General features: G+C 48.3%; 2 protein-coding genes across 2 annotated transcripts; one reads left to right on the top strand and one right to left on the bottom strand.

Moving 5' to 3' along the window:
- The first annotated feature begins 8,495 nt into the window (after positions 1–8,495).
- F4817DRAFT_111088 (uncharacterized protein) lies at positions 8,496–10,893 on the top strand. Its single transcript, XM_049297477.1, has 2 exons — positions 8,496–10,242; positions 10,307–10,893. Exons 1-2 carry the CDS (start codon positions 9,164–9,166, stop codon positions 10,686–10,688), a joined length of 1,461 nt encoding a protein of 486 aa, XP_049158956.1. The 5' UTR covers positions 8,496–9,163; the 3' UTR covers positions 10,689–10,893.
- A 4,388-nt stretch (positions 10,894–15,281) lies between these two features.
- Positions 15,282–18,835, bottom strand: F4817DRAFT_337869 (cohesin loading factor-domain-containing protein). Its single transcript, XM_049303347.1, has 5 exons — positions 17,588–18,835; positions 17,410–17,528; positions 16,802–17,362; positions 16,649–16,746; positions 15,282–16,597 (listed from the first exon to the last, which is right to left on the bottom strand). Exons 1-5 carry the CDS (start codon positions 18,704–18,706, stop codon positions 15,750–15,752), a joined length of 2,745 nt encoding a protein of 914 aa, XP_049158957.1. The 5' UTR covers positions 18,707–18,835; the 3' UTR covers positions 15,282–15,749.
- Positions 18,836–19,033: the final 198 nt, after the last annotated feature.

A 19,033-nucleotide genomic window follows, 5' to 3' on the forward strand; every position in this document is an offset into this window, starting at 1 on the left:
ACCTACCGAACCAGGAAACGATTTCGTCCTTTCGCTCGGGCGCTAAGATCTCACTAACTAAGATCGCTTAACGGGTTTCATTATGTGCGGGCACGACACGTCACTTTTGGAACCTCGTCTCGATTCTGTCATGTACATACATACCATACATACATACACCTATGTATGTGGTGGTATTGCGGCGTCAGGGGAACGTGACAAACCACCGGGAGATAAATAAGACGGATTAATAAACGTCCACGATGATGCCCCAGACCGAGTGCCGGTCCGTCAGGGGCGCGAAATTTCGACCTTCCTAGCGAGTGCATTGCGAGTGTTGATCACTACTGCTTAATGACGCCACAGGTGCAACGCCGAGGAGTGAGGCGGGCGTCATTGGCAGGTTTGGCTCATGATTGCAGAGAAGCTGAAAAGACGCATACGACGACCGACGAATGGTGTCCCGATCCATCTTCCCTGTGGCTTACCTATGGGAGGGAAAACCGTTGACGAGATCTTCGCACGTGCTGATCGCCCCAACCCGGGTCTTATTACCAGTTTATTATGCCGGGGTCCTCGTTGTCTCAAATAATAATAATAATCCGTACTAGGTAATAGGTAATAATCTAATTAACTCTCGTGCATGGTCGAGTCCCGAAACCCGGCCGGCACTACTCCCCTCTCCGAGAGCCACACGGCATTAATCGCTCTTAACCGTCTGTACTGTACTGTACGAATACGATATCGACACGATATTAGGTATTTAACGAATGCCGAGCTGGTTGACTAAATTAGTTGCGGGAGACTTGTTCCTCTTAGACCCTCGTCTCTGCAGGGACGTCTCTGCTCGTCATGCGAGTTGCTTTTAAAATCGTGGGGCACCCCTTGAACCCCCAAGTCTCGGCCGCTTGTTCTGGACTCGGCTGCAAGATGAAATTGCATCGGTATTGCTCCTGCAGCTTCCCCCTACTCCGGGCGGCGGGGGATGCTTCATAAAGCGTACGTACCCCTTACTCGAGATGTCGGCTACCTCTTGAGAGAAATATATTCTATCTTGTTCTTCTAATGTCGAATTATATTGGCATGCAATGGGCGCACAAGTTGATACGGACGCTAATAAGAACAATAAAAGCGTCTTCAGCCTCTGTATTGGCCGGGTTGCCTCCGCTGTGGCTTATGCCGTAAGCAGCTTAGGATAACAGCCTATTTCCCGCAAGATATTACCGGCGTCGAGGGGCAGCGAACCGAATGTGATAAAAATGGGAGCGGAAAGTACCGGTATGTGTATGTACCTAGGTGAGGTCTTTCCATGCGCGGTGGAGGCGTTGGATAGTTACCTTCATATTGCAGCTGTTCATATTGATTGCATGCTTCAGGGCAGCCGGCATTCGTGACTCGTCTAGGTAAAGACAACCTTGTTAAATTAAAAGCCCATAAGTGTATCCGGTATATGGGTTTTTAGCGTTGTCGAGTTCGGATATGTTATTAAAATTAAGAAGGGCCCAGACAGGTTATGCAACCCTCATACTAATATGATAACACGGGAGCATAAACACGGAGCAGTCGTTCTTCATAAGCTGCGTATGCGCAACACCCGAGGTTAGGTAGTCTAGCCTGTAGATCAATGGGACCGGGCCGAAGATGCAGACAATGGCTCTTGTGCCGCACAATCGCACAATCGCACAATCCTCCTAAATCCTACAGGGTAGGAAAAAAACAGGAAAAGGAAAAAGAAAGGTGGTGTTGGATTTCCCACATCGCATGGCCGACTCTTTTCGTTGGATCAGCCCTGATCTCAACACATGATCCTATGCGGCTGCGCGACACGACGAGATCTCGTGAGGCTTGGTCGTATGAGTACCTAGATAGGGTATGGGTATATATGTATGTATGTAGCGTTCGGTATGTAGGTATGTATCGCTGACCTTGCGGATCTGGATGTCGTAAGAAAATAAAGATCCGGATCCCACCGCAAAGATTGGATTACTTGTCGACTTGTAGATTACTCTAGACTCCTATCGGACACTTTATTTTAAAAAACCTACCTTGTCATTCGGTAGGATTTGCTGTATCTACCCGGTTGCGGTTGCGCTGTGGGTAGATTAGAGCCAAAAACCGTTACCATTCACCATAACACCCGTCTTATATGTAATATATTATGTTCCATACTTTGCAGAGGCTAAAAATAGACACCGACGAGTTAACCCCGCGGGCGCCCGCCTTCTCGCCTCCTGTTGCTTGCTTGCTTGTTGGTTATTGCTGGCTGCTGAGCCTGTCTTATACATAAGACGGCGCTATATGCGTACACATACATAGACATACATACCTAGGTAGGTATATAGTATGCTAGTATATGCGAAGCGGAAACAATCCCGTTGTAATATCGCAGAATCCGTCGCTATTTGGATGAATGAGACGAGTCCAATACGACACGCCGTAGAGCGCCACAGAACGTGGTCGGCATGAAGGATTTCCCTCGTGCATGTATTAAGACGGCGCAGCGCAGCTAACTCGACTGTCCTGTCAACTGTTCCCCCGTATGGATGCGCACTATGAATCATAAAATGTCTGGGCAGACGAAGCCGAGTCGAGTTTGAATGGGGATGGGCTGGTTTGGCTGTCAGCAGTCAAACTAGCAGACTGGGCAAGACTCTGCCTCGCAGGTGACTGCCGAGGTAGATCGGACCCGGCGCAATATTAGAAATTTGACAATCATGAGATTACGTATGTGCGTACGGGATCAGAAGCGACTCGGCTTCTAACGGGCACCGGAGTGTGACAACAATCCCAACTGATACGTTGCAGCGGTTCCTAACATGATGATGTATATATGTAATAATATGTCAGCGCATAGCTAATAGGCAGCTAAGCAGCAGAAAAATAAGAGAAAGCTCGGGGTCGGTAGCTGGATCTGTCTGAGTATGTGGGCAAGGGTTTGGCGACGGTTGGCGTAGTTGACATGGTTTGTACATGCACTAAACCTAAAGGTATGTATAAAAAAGGTGAGGGAGGAATTTTTGTCTGGGGCGTGTTAATCCGGTTTATTGGGAAGGCTACCTAATTGGTAGAGCGTCGGGGTTTGGCCCTGAAGAGGAAAGTGAGAGCAATTGAGGCCCTTGCTTCCTCGGGTTCGCTTCCCGGGGCTGCTCCGGTCCGTCGAACGGTTCTAAACTTCTAGAAGCCGATAAATCAAGCTTCTATTGGCCCGAGCTTTGCTGATTTACCGATCTCACCCACTCCTTATCTGATTATACTACCTATAGTACGTACGGTACTACGTTGTACTCGAAGAAAAATAAGAAGGGAAAAAAAAATTTAATAATTTCGGTCACCATCTGCTCACCTACCGCATACTCGGCCTATTTGAGCTCCATAATTGACCAGATGCACGGTAGTCCCTTACTCAATACATGTACCTAGTCCCCATTAGCAATTAGCAGTATTGGCGACTACCGAGTAAAGGATCCAATTCGCATGTAAAAATCATGTCACTCCGGCATTAAGTACCTGGAACCCCATGGCGAGCTACTATTTATTAAGCTGGGAGGTACGTAATCCGTATGAGTACATACGATAAGCTAGAGGGAATAATATTAGGTACTTCTTAAATACTTCACGCACGGGGCACATGGCGCCGCTCGGCAAGCATCTGCAGCCGCGAAGGAAGCTGGAGCTGAGTGCGACCCAGCCACATGGCCCTGTCTAACAGCCGATCCTCAGTTCTTAACAGGTGGGTTTTATTGCGAACGTCAAGGGAAGATAAGTCCGGGTCCGGGCACTTCCTTCTCCAGGCACCAACTCTTTTTTTATTTTACATACATACACTACGGAATTGCACTAAACTACATACCTAACCTAACTAAACTATCTAATGTACTTCATCGCTTAACTAGCGTCCGTCTAAGATCCCAGGGCGCTGGGGCACGGATCACAAGAGGGACAGTTGTGCAAATGCCGACGACACCTTTTACTGCCCTTCAGACGATTTAGACCATTAGACCATTTTTCTCACTTCTGGATTAGTGTCAAAGACTAATCCGTAGTCTAGTCCGCTTCTCCTTCAACTTACGGCACATACCTAACGCCAACGCGCGCCATTTTCAGCCCAGTCGTGTTGCCTCTTGCTTACGTGCTGGAACTATGTACGATGAGACCCTGCGGAAGGATTGCCCAGGCGTCTTACCACTTCTCGCAAGAACAGTACTGCTTATTGACCCTTGAAAACCCTCCTTGGATGACAATAGGATCTATTAAGAGATGAGTAAGAAGTTAGTTTTGCTCGGTAGTGTACTCAACTCGTGTCCGACATGGGATGGTGATGTGAATGGTGATGTGACGATGGCAAAGATCCATGTTTGCTTTCTAAAAGGGGTCAAAAAACTTGAGCCGCAATTACTCTTGATCCTGTGTGTCACGAGCAACTCAACCTCGGCTTCAGCTTTGTCCAACTGAAATACTTAATATAATGACAGGCCAAAGGAGTTGCTAGCTCAAGCTCGCTCAGGGGGGCAATCATCCTTGATAATTCCGCGACAGAACCTTGCTCTTGCGGGCAGGAAGCGTGGCCCTTACGTCCGGGGGGCGTCGATCATAGTGTACGGTATGCATCAGACCAGCCAAGCCCAAGCCCATTGAAATTCGGCACTGCGGATTACATACTGAGCCACGAGGGTCATTTCGCTAATCTGTACGTGTTTTGTTCGACATGGGCATGACGCAGCGGAGGAAACCGCATGGGCTGGACGGGATGATGAGACGTGGCTCGATCTTCGAGACTAGATAGATCACTAAGATGACCTCCTAATTAGTGTAGCCTGCTAACTCCTAGTTCCTACGTAGCTCCTAGCAAAGAAGCTAACCTAGGCCGCCATCGATTAAATCCGACGGTTTGAAAATCGACGCCAGACAGGCTCGTGGCTTGCTTGGTTTCTGAATTGCCACGCTAACTTTGATTTGACTGCGCATTTAGGAGATGATGACCTGCAAGCGTCCATTCTTGGGTTTGTCGTATGAGAAAACCTTCGGAGGGCTCTCGCGTTGCATCCCCTAGTCTGACCGAGAGTGCCACCAGGTTTGCTGGCATTGCGAATTTGCGATAGGTCATAAAGAAAAATTTCCTCCGGCGGTCGGGTTGATCACATGGACATTGTGGCCACTAGAAGAAACGCCGAAACGTTGATTGCTTTAAACCCAATCAACTGGATCGAGTCAATAGGATCACCAGTTCTATGGTCTGGTTGATATCTAGTATCTAGGGAGCATGAAATCAACCACATACATACGAGAGCAACAACATGTACGGTATGTATGCCATATGTATGCCGTGGAGCAAGAGACCGCTTTCAGTCTCTAGAAAGTTGTAGCGAGCTGGGGTAAACCAATTCAGCTTGTGCCCCATCCGTGCTTCCGCCGAGAGCGCGACTTGGTGGCGAGCATGTTCGGTTGACACCTCCGCCAGGTTTTCCACTTAAGCCCCGTCGCAGACTTACGGATAGGCTAATGGAAGGGGTCCTGAGCTGTCAATAGAGCTGATTTATGAGGCTCCCAACTCGTTATACCAAGTAGTACAAGCAAAATGTGCCGTACCATAGGCGACACAACATGTGCTCAATTACCATAAATTCGAGTATTGACGAGTCGATGGATAGATACCCTTGCATGATAATTTTAGTTTGCGACTTAGCTGCCGGTGATAGAAAACAATTGCCGGTCGCAGTTGGGCAGCCTCCAGTTCTAAGATACCTAGCCAAGCCCATGCCATCGTCTTATTATTGGAGGGGTATTGTATCTCCACATGTCATCGGCTTTTGTTTTCTTCCCTGGCTGCTGGTTCTCCGGACTTTTCGGCCGGACTCGATGCCGGCATGTCCAATCATCTACGAATACCGCCGAACTAACACTGTAACTGCCAGACGACAAATGCTTTCTTCCCGTTTCGATGGGGTCGGCAGGTCTGCGACAAGCTTGTTTATAATCTGAAGCAGTGACACAAAGTGATGCGCGACAGTTCAGCAAGGCTTGGAAGAAGAAAAAAACGCCATCCGCCCTTCTGCAGCGATCATTACATGTGTGGCGGGGGCATGGAGCAAAAGCCCGGCTTCCTCTTTCCTACGTAGCCCCGTCAGCCCATTCCCTAGAAGGAGAATATTAGCGAATGCAAGTTTCGGGGGGCTCCAAAGGGGACGAAGTGGGATAGTACATGTTTTTGCCCAGAAGTTCGCCCAGAAGTCTGGTCCCGTGAGTAGCTAGGTCTAAAGATCCCGTCCGGCTAGCTCGAGTGATGATGAATTTACCTACTTCCCATGCAACGCATACTACTGTGTATAATACCGCAGTACATCGAGCGGCTCCTCCCACTCGGCCGACAACGAAAGGGCCGGAGGAGGGTTGATAATGTGGAAACTGGTGGGGAACTGTGCATTGTATATCGCCAATGAGTTTCCCAAGACGGCCTAGCACTTTAAGCTATCCAAGATTTTTCTTGGGTGCTGATCGTATACATAAGCCCTTGCGAAGTTGCAAACTTGATAGATTCAAGCCAGCAGTTAGTCTCCGGAAGTCAGGATTCTTGGGACGACTAGCGTTAATAAGGAGTCGTCTCGAACTCCAGTCATTAATAACCTACACATTAGGCTCTTTCTTAGAGTGTTGGTGCGCGGCTGCAAGCGTCCCGTCTGCAAAAGGACCATGCAGTCGCGAAGTCTACCTAGTTTAACTAACCCCAACTAACCCTTTCTACCTAGTAGATAGTTGTGACATAGCTCGTGCTAGATCTGTGCTAGCGAGGATAGCTTATTCCATACGCGGTAGATGAAGCCGGTGCCAAGCGAGCAGTACGGGGAGAGACTACACTAATTATGAGACTAAAATCAAGGGAAGGGAGAAGTACTGCCAACTAGTGCACCCAGACCACTGGAATCACACTAGAGTGCTACGTGCCGGCGCACGAGCTCCTTTCGTTACCAATTAGCCGTCATGGGAGTATTGGGAGTATACTATCTTAAGAAGTTGGGCGACTCTCGAAATTACCTACCGCCTACTTTATGTAGATTATGTATCAGCCGTATGTGCATATACGTGGTCTGGAACCCGGGACTTACTATACAGATCTTGGCTTTTGTTCCCTTTCTTTGCTGCTAATAACCGACTAAGCGCTAAAACCTGGTACGAGAAGAGAGAAAGAAAGTTTCCTCTAGGATTATATTCGTTATGACCAGTAAGTTCGCGGGTAACAGGTCGGCGACCTCTATTTTTCTTGTTGGATCTGCTATCTCCTTGAATTGTTTCTAGAATGCGTAAATAGTATGTATGTAGGGAAGCTTGAGGAATGAACCATGGGTATATGAATGACGGTTCTCTTGGGACTCCTGCCCGTTCGTTACGACGGTAACCCCTCGCTTACGCTTCCTAATTACCCCATATACATATAGCACGTTTCACAAGCATGCAACTCTAATGATAGGTTGACAAACGCGCACTTCGGTAAATCGAGCTAACTGCCTAGGAGAGCTACGGGAGCAAGGGTACGTACCTCGATCGTACTTCGCGAGCTGCTTACACGGGGGGCAACGGGCCAACAACTACGGGGATACATGAAAGGTACTTTGGCTGTATTTGTCGATCAGCTCCGTTCGACTAAAATGTACCGGCCCACATCAAAGTTAACATCATCAATGTCTCTCTTCCTACAATCCATAATCCGCAATCATAGGTAAGTAAGTATGTAACAACCACAACACAACCCCTAGACTGCATACGTACTTTACATACAATCAATCAATCAATCAATCAATCAATCAATCAATCAATCTACTTACGGTAGTGTACGGGGGTGTTCTCGCCTTATGATCTATGATCTCCAGGCATCCCTTTTAGCTTTATATCGGCGTAACCCCGTAATGACTAGCCTCCTCCTAGCCCTGACCTTGACCCTGACCCTGACCCTGATCTCACTTATTCCCTTTACCGAGTATGTACGTATCTACTCTACCCGAGCCGCTGCCCCATATTCTGTACTTTTTCTATACGATTAGCTACCTATAGGTAGTTAGACTTGGAAAGGCTAGGTTATGTCCGGCTAGGTTAGGCATACTCGGCCAATTCGCTCATTACAATTACATACATCTCATGTAAGTAAGTGACTAGGTAGGTGCGTGCTTTCGTGCTTTCGTGCTTTCCGCGGACGAGAACCAACACCATGCCGTCGGAGCCGATACCTAGCCGTCATAAGTGGAAAGAGCACCTCATGAATTTTGTGACAAGGGGGGTAACGGTTACCAAGTCGTTCGTTGTACTCGCCATGGGGTAGTGGCTATGGAGGTCTAGGTTTTAGTACATATTATAGTACATACGGTAGTCGCTTGGGACTTGGGATCTTAGGACGTACCTACCTAACACATTATTGTTAGTTATTATTATTATTCCTATGTATTTTTCAGCAAGGTGACCCCAGACTAAGAGGTAACAAGATTGAAAGCCATCTGTGTAACAAGTCTAGTTACGAGATACATACAATACCTCATCCTCCCAATCCCTCCTCTCTTCAATAATTGCCTTGCCCTCTCGAATCATATTTCCTCATCGATACGTCCATATTAACCTTACTTTTACTGTATCTGTACATTTATCTGTACATTCAACCTCACTGACGCTGGGGCACATGATTTCATAACTCTCCTCAACATACGAACGCTCACTACAGGCTCACTTACAACATCGTACATTGGCTAAATTTGACTATCACGCGAGTCGGGACCCTATTGCCCCTTCGCCTGTGTCAGCTTATATAGAATCTGACACTGTTCACCATCTGATCTAGCCATCAAGCACGTAGACCGCTTTCAGCATTCCTCACGGACCTGATTAGACGATTAGACGATTAGAAAGCACTCCGGATTGGACAGCAGCACGCTGAATCTGAACGGCCAATTATCCGGAATTCTGGCCACTCTCAGCGACTCGGCTCGACGACTTACAGCTCAGAGGGTGGGCGTGTGTACTTACCAACTACGCCGCTGGACGACCTTTACCCGGCAGATACCCAAAACATTCAACTAATTCGGCGTGTATCTCTATCTACGCCGTTCTTTCTTGGTTTCATAGCTTTACCTACGAACATACAAACAGCTGCTAAATTTTAGCTTGATATGTTGTAAGGAATTATCCAGCATCGCATTCCATCTCAATGGGGATACCAGTCAGATTAGAACTTTGTCGTCCATCCGCCATTCCTAATACACCTCCTGGCCCGGTCAGCCCAAGCTCATCGACTCTCACTCCTAAGATTCTTGAAGAACCAGCTTGGACTCCTCCTGCGCCTATTTCTCCTCCCATGTCTAACTATGATCCGAGCACCCGACCAGATATGCCGGCTACCAGAGATTTTGAGGACAGCCAGATGCGAAGAGATATTAATGGTGCACCTCGACAGCAACTCCCACCTTTAAGTAGCTTGTTCGGCCCTCCTCACCACCATGTCCGCTCAACACTCTCTCCTCTCCCGGATCGACCAAGCCCGCTCCACAGTGCACACTCTCCTTTGGATAGGCCACACTCAAGAAGTTCCTCTTATTTTCCAAACGTATCTCCTTCCTTGAGCCAGCCTCGCAGCGTCTATGAGCCGAGGCCGGAAGCGGAGCGGCCAACACTCCCCTCGGTTGCTTCTCAGTTTCCTGGACCGCTAAGGTCTCCCACGCACGAGTATGAACATTTGCATCGTGCAACGCAAGCCGAACCTGTTCCGTCTGGAAGGTGGGCGGATTCAAGGCGGGAGTATGTGTTCGAGTCCCGGCCGCCAAGTCCCCCTTACAGGCCGGTAAGCGAGCGTATGCCACTCCCTCCCCTGAACCAGCGATTTGGCTATGAATCAAGTCCAGTATTCAAGAGGGAAAGTCAAATGCGTCTAGACCCGTCAAGTCACTCGCCGACTCTAGCGAGCGTAGTTGCACCTGAAGGTGCGCCGGTAAAAGACGGGCTAGGACCTAAGATATGGACGGGAACACACTTTTTGCCTCGATTTGTGAAGCAGGCTGAGGTCCCAGGAGAGGGACTGTGCTATTTCTATGATGATGGGACTCACTGCAAGACGGTCATTGACGGAGAGCCGGTTAATGCCCACTGGGGAGTTACGAAGGCTGGGAAGCCGAGGAAACGACTTGCGATAGCTTGTCTCACGTGTCGGGAGAAGAAGATCAAGTGTGACCCCGATTATCCTCGATGTGTTCAGTGTGAAAAATTCGGCAGGGTTTGCAAGTTTAAGAACGCGTGAGTCCGGAGAGTTGGTGCTGTCGAGGTGGCGTTGCGTTCCATGTGCTAACATTTAACATAGTCCTCGTGGTGGTCACAATACGTCTCCGGTGGCTTCATCGGCCGAACACGAACTATCTAGGTCGCTTGGGTCGCACCCAGGCGCAATAGATTTTGGAAGACCTAGGAGCGCCTCAAGTACGCCAGTCTCACCGCGTACCTCGAAAATGAGCCATCCGTCTCCCGAACTACTCCCTGGCTTATCCTCTAAGAGGATGAGGTTTTCGTATGACGACTATCCGCGACAACCACCGCCCCCAGCAAGTCGTCCTCCCCCAATGATCCCTATCCCCGAGATCAAACGGGCGCCTAATGGCAGTATGCCATCCTGGCAGCATCACGATTTACCTCGCGATATCCTTTGTCGACCATGGCAAACAGACTCGTATGTATATGCCCTCTGAATAATCACTCGACCACCTGTCTTTTCTCTTCATCATGCACACGACTATCATGAGCATTGTGCTACCCATTCGGTTAGCGTTGCTTTAAAATCACACCCAAAAAATAATGATCATAATGCTTATATATCTGATACATAGGAGACCCCATACACGTGTATAGAGTTTTTAAATTCTTTCGAGCCGAATAACTTTACCGACGAAATATTGACACGGCTACGAACTTGTTCTGGCTAATCTGAGGATACGTCCGTTCTGTTTGGCAAACATGAAATGGAAATAGTGCCTAATATTAATGGATACGTCAAAAGCGGAGTTGTCTAGGGGCTGGTGGCGTTCGCACTAGGCTTGTCGGCCTTGGAAAGAGATAACAGGATACTTGAAGAAACCCAAGCGATGAATGTCTGGTTTTGATGCTAATTTGGGGAGTTGACACCAAGAGGCTTATGCTTATTCCTGGCCGGCTTGCATTGATTTTCCGGTTCTATTACGATACCCCTCAACGGCGTGGAGGACGTGGAAAGGGTACTCAAAACCGTTACCGAGATGTTAATCGGTTGGTGGGGAAGGCGACGATCCCACTTCAAGCCTTCTTGATTAGGCGGCTTCGAAGCCTCTTAATCCAGGAGTTCCCTATTACCTCACCTAGAACGAGTATCTCCAAGGCTTCGATAACATGCTTTCGGGGTAGTCCTATCCTACACCACAACTTCCCTCGACAATAGCCGAGTTCATTTACAATGGCGAGCCGTACCGTTACTTTATTGGTACTATCGCGACTTCGACCGAAGATCTACACTCGGTTTACTAGATAGCCCATTATTGGTTGGGGTTGGGCAGCATCCTGGCGGGCGTTTTGATTTTGATATGCATGTCTTGAACGGCCTCAAAGCATTTGGAAGGTGGGCACGAGGATGAGATTTGGATATCCTGGTTTTTGCATTGGGATGATTTATCTGCCTGTTTGGATTAACTGCATGTTGCGCCTCCTTTTTTATTATTTTTTGTTCAGGACTCGCACAGTTGGTTACCAAGTCTCAGTTTCATGTCTATTGTTTATAAAGAATACCCTGTACTATACCCCTATTTGTGGCATTTGAAAGTACATATACGCCGTAGGACTACGTACGGAAAAGGATGGAATAAAGCAAGGACGCTCAGGGCGGAAGAGTAGTCAATAAGGAGGGAAGAATAAAAGTTCACTTTGATACAACAGTCGTGTGTTACCTTTTACCAAACACTTGTAGTTGTGACACTTGAGCCAACAAAGGAATACATAAGAAGCCCATTGTGTAACGTAGGTATAACGCGCCTTACTCGATTTTGAAGGATCATTCGAGCGTTTTAAGACTAATAAAGGGTGGATTGTGTCACTCGTAGGTAGACAGCACGAGAAGAGCATTGTTGGCCGAGGCTAAGAATCCTGCAATCGCCGCGTGATCCAATCGTATGCCGAAGGCGAGGCATGTCGTTGTTCAGGCAGCGGTTAGATAGCCAGCCATCAGATCATAATTCATTTTTGATGCCACGCGAAAAGCTAACGCCACAGCGGTTCTTTTTCTCCCTTCCCCCTTCCCCCCTTTCCACCATCCTCTTCGAAGAGGGCTGGTGGTCACGTTTCCTGCAGGGAGCACACCCCTTTTGCTATTCCTAGCAGGCTTTTTTAGGGTACGCCCCGTGCTCGTTCCTCCGTGTGTTGGTTACCTATATCGAACTTGTCGGCCGGGAAGAGTCCCAAAACGGGACCTGGCCCGCTGCTGTAAGCCCCGTACGAACAGACGGAAGGGGAAACCGTAGTGCGACTCGGAGATACGAAACCGGGCTACCAGAACTCGTTACGGCCGGTAGCGCTGCTGGAATCAGGAAAGTTGCGGTGCGAGATGCTGTATGGGGTCACGGTAGCTAGTCTTGGGATATACATTAGGTACATAGGTATGTATGTACGTATACCTATAATGGATGGTGGGTGTATAGGACGGGACTCACGTACATGACATGTAGGCTGACTGCAGCTTCGAAAACCACGTTGCACGATGCTGTCAGCTATTACGCTACGGGGCCTGTGTCTCGAAGCCATGCGTGCGCCACACGACACATCTCACGGTAGATGTAAAGTTGTTGTTGCGCCATTCCCCGTCTCCTATTCGCCGCCGCATGTAGAATATGGTATATACGCCGCCTCCCCCCGCCGCGCCCCGTGAGGGCATATAATTAACTGACAGAAACATATGCTGAGACGGACACACAGCATATTCCCGTACGTGTACCTAGTGTAAGTCCTAGACGACGGGACGGGATAGGTTGGGGTTGGGGTTGGATATGCGCCGAAGAACTCCCGCGCAATTGATGACGACAAAACGAAAGGTTACGGATAAGGTAGTATTGTATACAGAGAAAGCGCCTTAACTCCGTGCCCTGCTGGATCTTGGTTTCTAACCCCTTCCCAATCGCAGGGGTTCAGATTGCGTGTGTGTGGGTTGGATGATACCTATCCCACGACAACACAACCTCTCTCCCCCCCCTCCTGAGCTTACGTATGTTATGGAGAGGTATTGGTTGGTGGGAAAAAAAAAAAAAAACAGGGCGTATCAGCAGATACGTACATTATCAATAATAATCCTATCTTGGGTAGATACAGATGCCTTACGTTTGTTTACTTCTTTTATCTATCTCTATCTATTTTCCTACGTATTATATACCCAGTATAAGTAGTGTATACACACATACACAATACTATAACTAATAATAGTCTACATATGTATGTATACCTACCTACCTACCTATATAACCACCTCTTATACATACGGTAGATACCTAGCACGTCACCACCACTACCTACCCCACCACGCACTACCGCGCGCCCCAGAAATAAAGGTAAATAAAAAAAAGCCACTGCATAGTAAGTACTATGTGTGTGGGTATAAAAGCGACCGAGCAGGTATACATATTACATACAGGCAGCCCATCGAAATAAAAATAAAGTAGGTATCGCGAAGCCGGCCTAGGGTTGCACCGTGGAGACCCAGGGGACTGGTCGCCCGCGGGTACGTACTACTACTAGTGGAGGTATGTATATACCATGTATGTAGCGTGGTTGTATATATGTAGGTATATGTAGTAGTAGTAGTAGTAGTAGTATACTTAGGTAGTATACCTAGTGTCGATATTGACTTACTACATGTGTTATCGGTATATAACTACATAGTGTATATACTATAGGCATGTACCTCGGTACTTGGCGATCCCAAGCGGGACTTCGAGCCGGCGGAGCGGGTTTTGGTTGCGGATGTACTATTATCTACACTACCTACCTACATAGGTACCTAACATAGGTATACCTATACGCTACGGAAGGGTCCACGCCAAAAAGCACAAAGGGTCCCTTAATGTAGGTAGGCATGTATGCCCATATCATATATGTGTCAACCCTAAAACAGCCTCGTATCTACCCAAAGTATTGGACTGCGTATCGTACCAAAAATCGAGTTCTACGAATACGTCTATGTATAGATGGTAGGTAAGGTTAGGTAGGTATGTGTATAAGTCAAATAAATCACCTCAGACCAGTCCCCCAAGGCCCACAATGTCCATCTCCTTGCGGTATACTCCGCGCCGGCCCCTCGTTATCGTCGTCGTCGTCGTCGTCATCGTCATCGTTCCCTGTCTTTATCTGCTCGTTACGAGGAAATCGTGCATTCTGCCCTGTCCGTTCGTTTACTTACTTACCTACATAGGTACCTAACCTACCTAGCCTACCTACTTGCTCATCAACTTACCTGCTCGGCTACTAACTCGCTTGTTCTATTACCCTTTCCCGCCTCGGCTCGACTATGTGCTTAGCTTCTTCGCAATATAATACAATACAATACAATACATATAAACAAGCAGGTAATAATAATCGTAAAAGGGTATTCACCTCGTGGCCGGGGCCGCCCGGAAGAAAAGAAGAAGAAAAACCCCCAACAACCTATTGTATGTAAGGTATGTGTATACAGCCGTAGTTTTATTCATATGTATATCTATCCTCTTTACTCCTCCCTCTGCTTTTCGGCTAGCCTTCCGAACCCCATCGCCGTGTCTCACTTCCAACACCTCGCCCACCTACGTAACATCGACGACACCGGCTGCTCGGTTGGCCAGCCAAGAGCTATCTTCTAGCTCTCGCTGCTTGCCTAAGTGCTTACATACATACCTCTACGCAGACACGCGCATACATATATGTATAGTCAAAGCTCGGCAGACAAGGCCAGACCCCCGTCTTCTATATATCCAACCAGCCCGATGAGGAAGGTTCCGATCTCTTTTTTTTTTTTTCTTTTTTTCTTTTGCTTTGTCAATACTTGCTCAAGTGTCCACCGATGTGAAAGGGGAGAGAGCAAGTAAAAAGAAGTAGATATCAAATCAGATTGCAACCAAGTATGCCAACGTAATATCAAATACGGGATATATCGTACAGTATCGTAAACGCCCAAGCCCCATCTCCGGCTTCGTATGACAGACAGCCCGGATCCACCAATACGAGGTCCCGGTACTATTGCGCCGGTGAGCGCAGGTGAGCTGCATAAGGTATCTTGGCCCTCCTACCCACGCCGGAGCCCTCGAAGCATCGATCCGGTCGGAATAGGCTCGAAACGGAGCGGCTCTTGTATGCTGAGTAACGTTGATCCCGTCATACCTACCTATTCATACCTACCTATGCCTTGTCCTCTACTACCGCCGTCCCTCTACACTGCATAACTTCACTTCACTTCACTATACATGATGGACACCTTGCACGTATGCACTGCACTGTACTGTATGAAACAAGAGTAGCTTATCACAGACAACCTATCAAACACGAGAGGGTATATTGTCATCAGCCGTCTGACCTGGCCAACGAGAAAGTAACAATCGCTCCCCTTGTGACCTGGCCTAACCTGACCAGCGAAACGCCCAGCATCGATACCGCCCGCCTACCCGTACGATCCCACGATGCAATGCTATAGTATTATACATAAACGCCTCCAGGCTTTACCTTAACCTCCAACGGACCCGGATTTACCGTGCCCGCTGCTACCCCCAACTTCAGGCCGAGCCCTCCTGGCCCATCATATTAAAGGCCTGCCGTGCATACTGCGTCGCATCACCCCACGCCTTCTGCGCGTCGAGGGCCTGTCCCTGAACGTCAAAGCTCTGGGCAAGCATGCCGTCCGCCACACTCATCCACAGCGTATTGCCGCTCCTCTTCGCCTGATTCGAAGCCGCCTTCGCGCTCTTTAGGGCCTGGTCGCCTACGATGTTCTGGAAGAGCTTGGCCCGCATGACGTTGAGCGCGATCGATAGTGTATGTACGTTACCCAGTGACTGGGCGCTACTTAATGCCGTAGATATGTGCATCTTGACTGCTGTCATCGGGATGGGCGGGTTCGTCTGGACCGCCGCTAGCACTAGATTGTACGATGTGCGGATCTCCACGTTAGGGTGATCGCTACAGAGCGGACGGAGTTGCTCCAGGAGCTCAATTGTCAATCGGTCGTTTCTGTAATCCGGATGCTGCATGATCCAAATTCGGTTGAAGGTCGCCAGTAGCGATACGTCAATTTCGGCTGCCTTTCGATTCCCGCTTCTTCCGCTGTCGTTATCCAGGCTAAAGATCGGGTTGCCGAAAATTGAGTTGGCGGTTTTCAAATCGCCAGTCCCCTGGTGGTACACTCCTGCAAGATATGTCGAGTATAGCACGACAATAGCCCCAAGAGGAGGCTTAACCATATCCTCTAATTTTGCCACGCATTTCTTAACCTCAGGCCATCGCGTGTGGGTTGCAAAGTGCAGACCCTGGAGGATGTAGAGATAACACATCCATTCTCTTTGCCAGTCCGCTTTCGTAACAGCGTCCGCTAACGAATTTGGTAGTCCCTGTAGCCTAACACCATCTATAGTAAAAGTTAGAACCCGTAGTGAAACAATCTACCAGGACGTCTTACTCTTTTGCAGTTGGGTTATGGCTTCCTCCCAAAGTCTAAATATCCTCTTGTCATTGCGAGGAGATTGGTACAAGAGCGCAAGGCCGCTATACGTATATCTAAAGCTACTGTTAGCAGATAATAACATGATCAAAAAGGTAGGAGTTTTCTTACGTGACATTGTAAGCTTCTAACTTGCTCCAGAACGACATGACTAGATAGTCGTAGAAACCATCATCAGGTCCAGGCCTTAATATAGCCGCCGTATCATGGCTGATTGTCATTATATTGCTATTCCGAATGGGCAGAAGGAGTTGCGATTCTATGGGATGCCAAGAGTTGTCGTTCATGTATGTGTCCATGTGATCCTGGAGATTCTTTAATTTCTGCATGATTACCTGGACCGACTTTTGGTGTAAACTACAGGCGAGATCTAGCATGAGAGCTAAAGCATCCAGCTGCGGTATGCGAACCGAATCCTCGAACTGATACTTTAGGGCTTGAGCAATACAGGCTTGTACACGAACTATAGCGTCGTCCTTCATGGTCTTGAGAAGACTGAGGCCCTCAAGCAATGAGGCCACCACATAGATAGCATGTTCGTTCCTCTGGTTAGCTAGATTGGCAATGGCTTTTAGGTTATCGAGTGCGTGCGTCTCAGCAGGGTTAGCAGACTGGAGGTACATGGAAGTTTTGAGGAAGCGAAAAGCGTAAATCCAATGGTAATGTTTTACCCTGTTGCGAGTTAGAAGACATGCTTGCAGAGGTGAGGGAGCACGTACACTTCAGCATCCCTTATCCGGCCGTCTACAGCAATCATAGCTGCCTTTACTTTCTGCTGCGAGAAGAGTAATTTGATCTGAAGAAAGCGCATGGCATACTTTAGGTCGACAAATCGATTCTATACAGGTAGTTAGCGGATGACAGGGCCTTATTGGGGGTTAGTAGGTGTTGTTTTACTCTTTCACAAAGCGTGATACCCTTAGTCAGGGCAGTCTCAGCCTCCATCACATTGTTTGTTTCCTCGGACAATATACTGGCATATCGGAATCGTATCCTAGCTTCCAACCGCGGTGCCAATTTTGGACTCTCTAAAACAGCTTCGAGACAGCCTAATCCCGTCGCGACAAGCTTCTGATACTCGTTCAGGCTCTGAGTATCGATATTATCTACCATAGACACGGTCGACGCCCGCGCTTTGCCGAAGTATTCTTCTGCGATACATATTAAGAGGGAATTGGTATCGGCATGGTGTGGTAAGAGCCCTGGTGTCAGAGCAGGCGACCTTGTCGATCCAACGCTAGGACTCCTCGCAATGCCGTGACTACTCAGTCGAGGACTTGCGGATATAGGACTGGCACGTTGATCGATTCGTGTGCCTGTACTCATATGTCTATTACCGGGATGTGGTACAAACTGTGGCGGTAACTGAGGGGACTGGATGGTAACAGGAGAGCCGACGTGTCGGGGTATGGGTGACTGGTATTGCCGTTGGTACTGCTGATGCTGTTGGTGCTGTTGGTGCTGTTGATGTGGGTGTTGGTGCTGAAACTGGTACTGTTGTTGTGGTTGGGGTTGGTGTTGAGGATGAGGATGAGGCATACCCTGGGGCGGTACCGGTGTCATCGGCGTCATCTGCGGCGGCGGTGGGGTCTGATAGGACGGCGAAGGCATCGGCATCGGCGGCGGCATGTGCTGCCAATCTGGTTGTTGGACATATTGGCGTTGGGGAGTAGTATGTTGGGCGGGGTGTGGCATGGTATGCAAATTTACGCCGTTCTGCAGTGAAGATTGGATAGGCCGCTGATCGAGGGAGGGGTCGTACGAATGGAACTGGTAGTTCGCATTTTGCGATTGCTGCTGCGGGTGCGCATTGTACTGATGAGGATGTTGCTGAGGTTGCGGTTGAGGCGGATAGGGTGTCGAAGCGAAAACGGGATTTTGATAAGGTTGATGAAACTGTGGGTTGCCCCAGGCGTCGTAGCCATTGTTGCCATTATTCACGGCCTGAGGATATTGAGTTTGCTGGCCATTGAACCCCGAGCCTTGACCATGGGGCATCGAGCCGCGATATGTCATAATTTCATTGCACTACGCGCTATACAGAACCATCCCTATGTTATATAGGGACGCAATTATATTACGTTGAAATCGGTAATTGCTGTTTTGTGAGGTTGATATCTTACACCGGTAGATATTGTTCGAGATGATTAGTAGTAGAGGATCAGCTGGAAGCGCGCGCCGCGACGTTGTAAGTCGTAGAGTAACGTCACGTGATTTATAAAGAGTTAGACTTGACTGACGTAGATACTTCGATTACATACACTAACCTACCTAGGTACTTTATCTTATCGTCGTCTTATATAAGTGTCTATGTACCTAAATACATCGAGTTTACCTACTGTA

This window comes from Daldinia loculata, assembly GCF_022478755.1.
Source record: "Daldinia loculata strain CBS 113971 unplaced genomic scaffold F4817scaffold_25, whole genome shotgun sequence".
NCBI classification, from domain to species: domain Eukaryota; kingdom Fungi; phylum Ascomycota; class Sordariomycetes; order Xylariales; family Hypoxylaceae; genus Daldinia; species Daldinia loculata.

Excerpts from the sequence above, each read along its gene's own strand:
- F4817DRAFT_111088 (XM_049297477.1), top strand. The coding sequence starts at position 9,164 with ATGGGGATACCAGTCAGATTAGAACTTTGTCGTCCATCCGCCATTCCT. Across the intron at positions 10,243-10,306 it reads GTTTGCAAGTTTAAGAACGC|TCCTCGTGGTGGTCACAATA; the intron begins GTGAGTCCGGAG and ends CATTTAACATAG.
- F4817DRAFT_337869 (XM_049303347.1), bottom strand. The coding sequence starts at position 18,706 with ATGACATATCGCGGCTCGATGCCCCATGGTCAAGGCTCGGGGTTCAAT. Across the intron at positions 17,363-17,409 it reads CGGATAAGGGATGCTGAAGT|GGTAAAACATTACCATTGGA; the intron begins GTACGTGCTCCC and ends AACTCGCAACAG. Across the intron at positions 16,598-16,648 it reads CATAACCCAACTGCAAAAGA|ATGGTGTTAGGCTACAGGGA; the intron begins GTAAGACGTCCT and ends CTTTTACTATAG.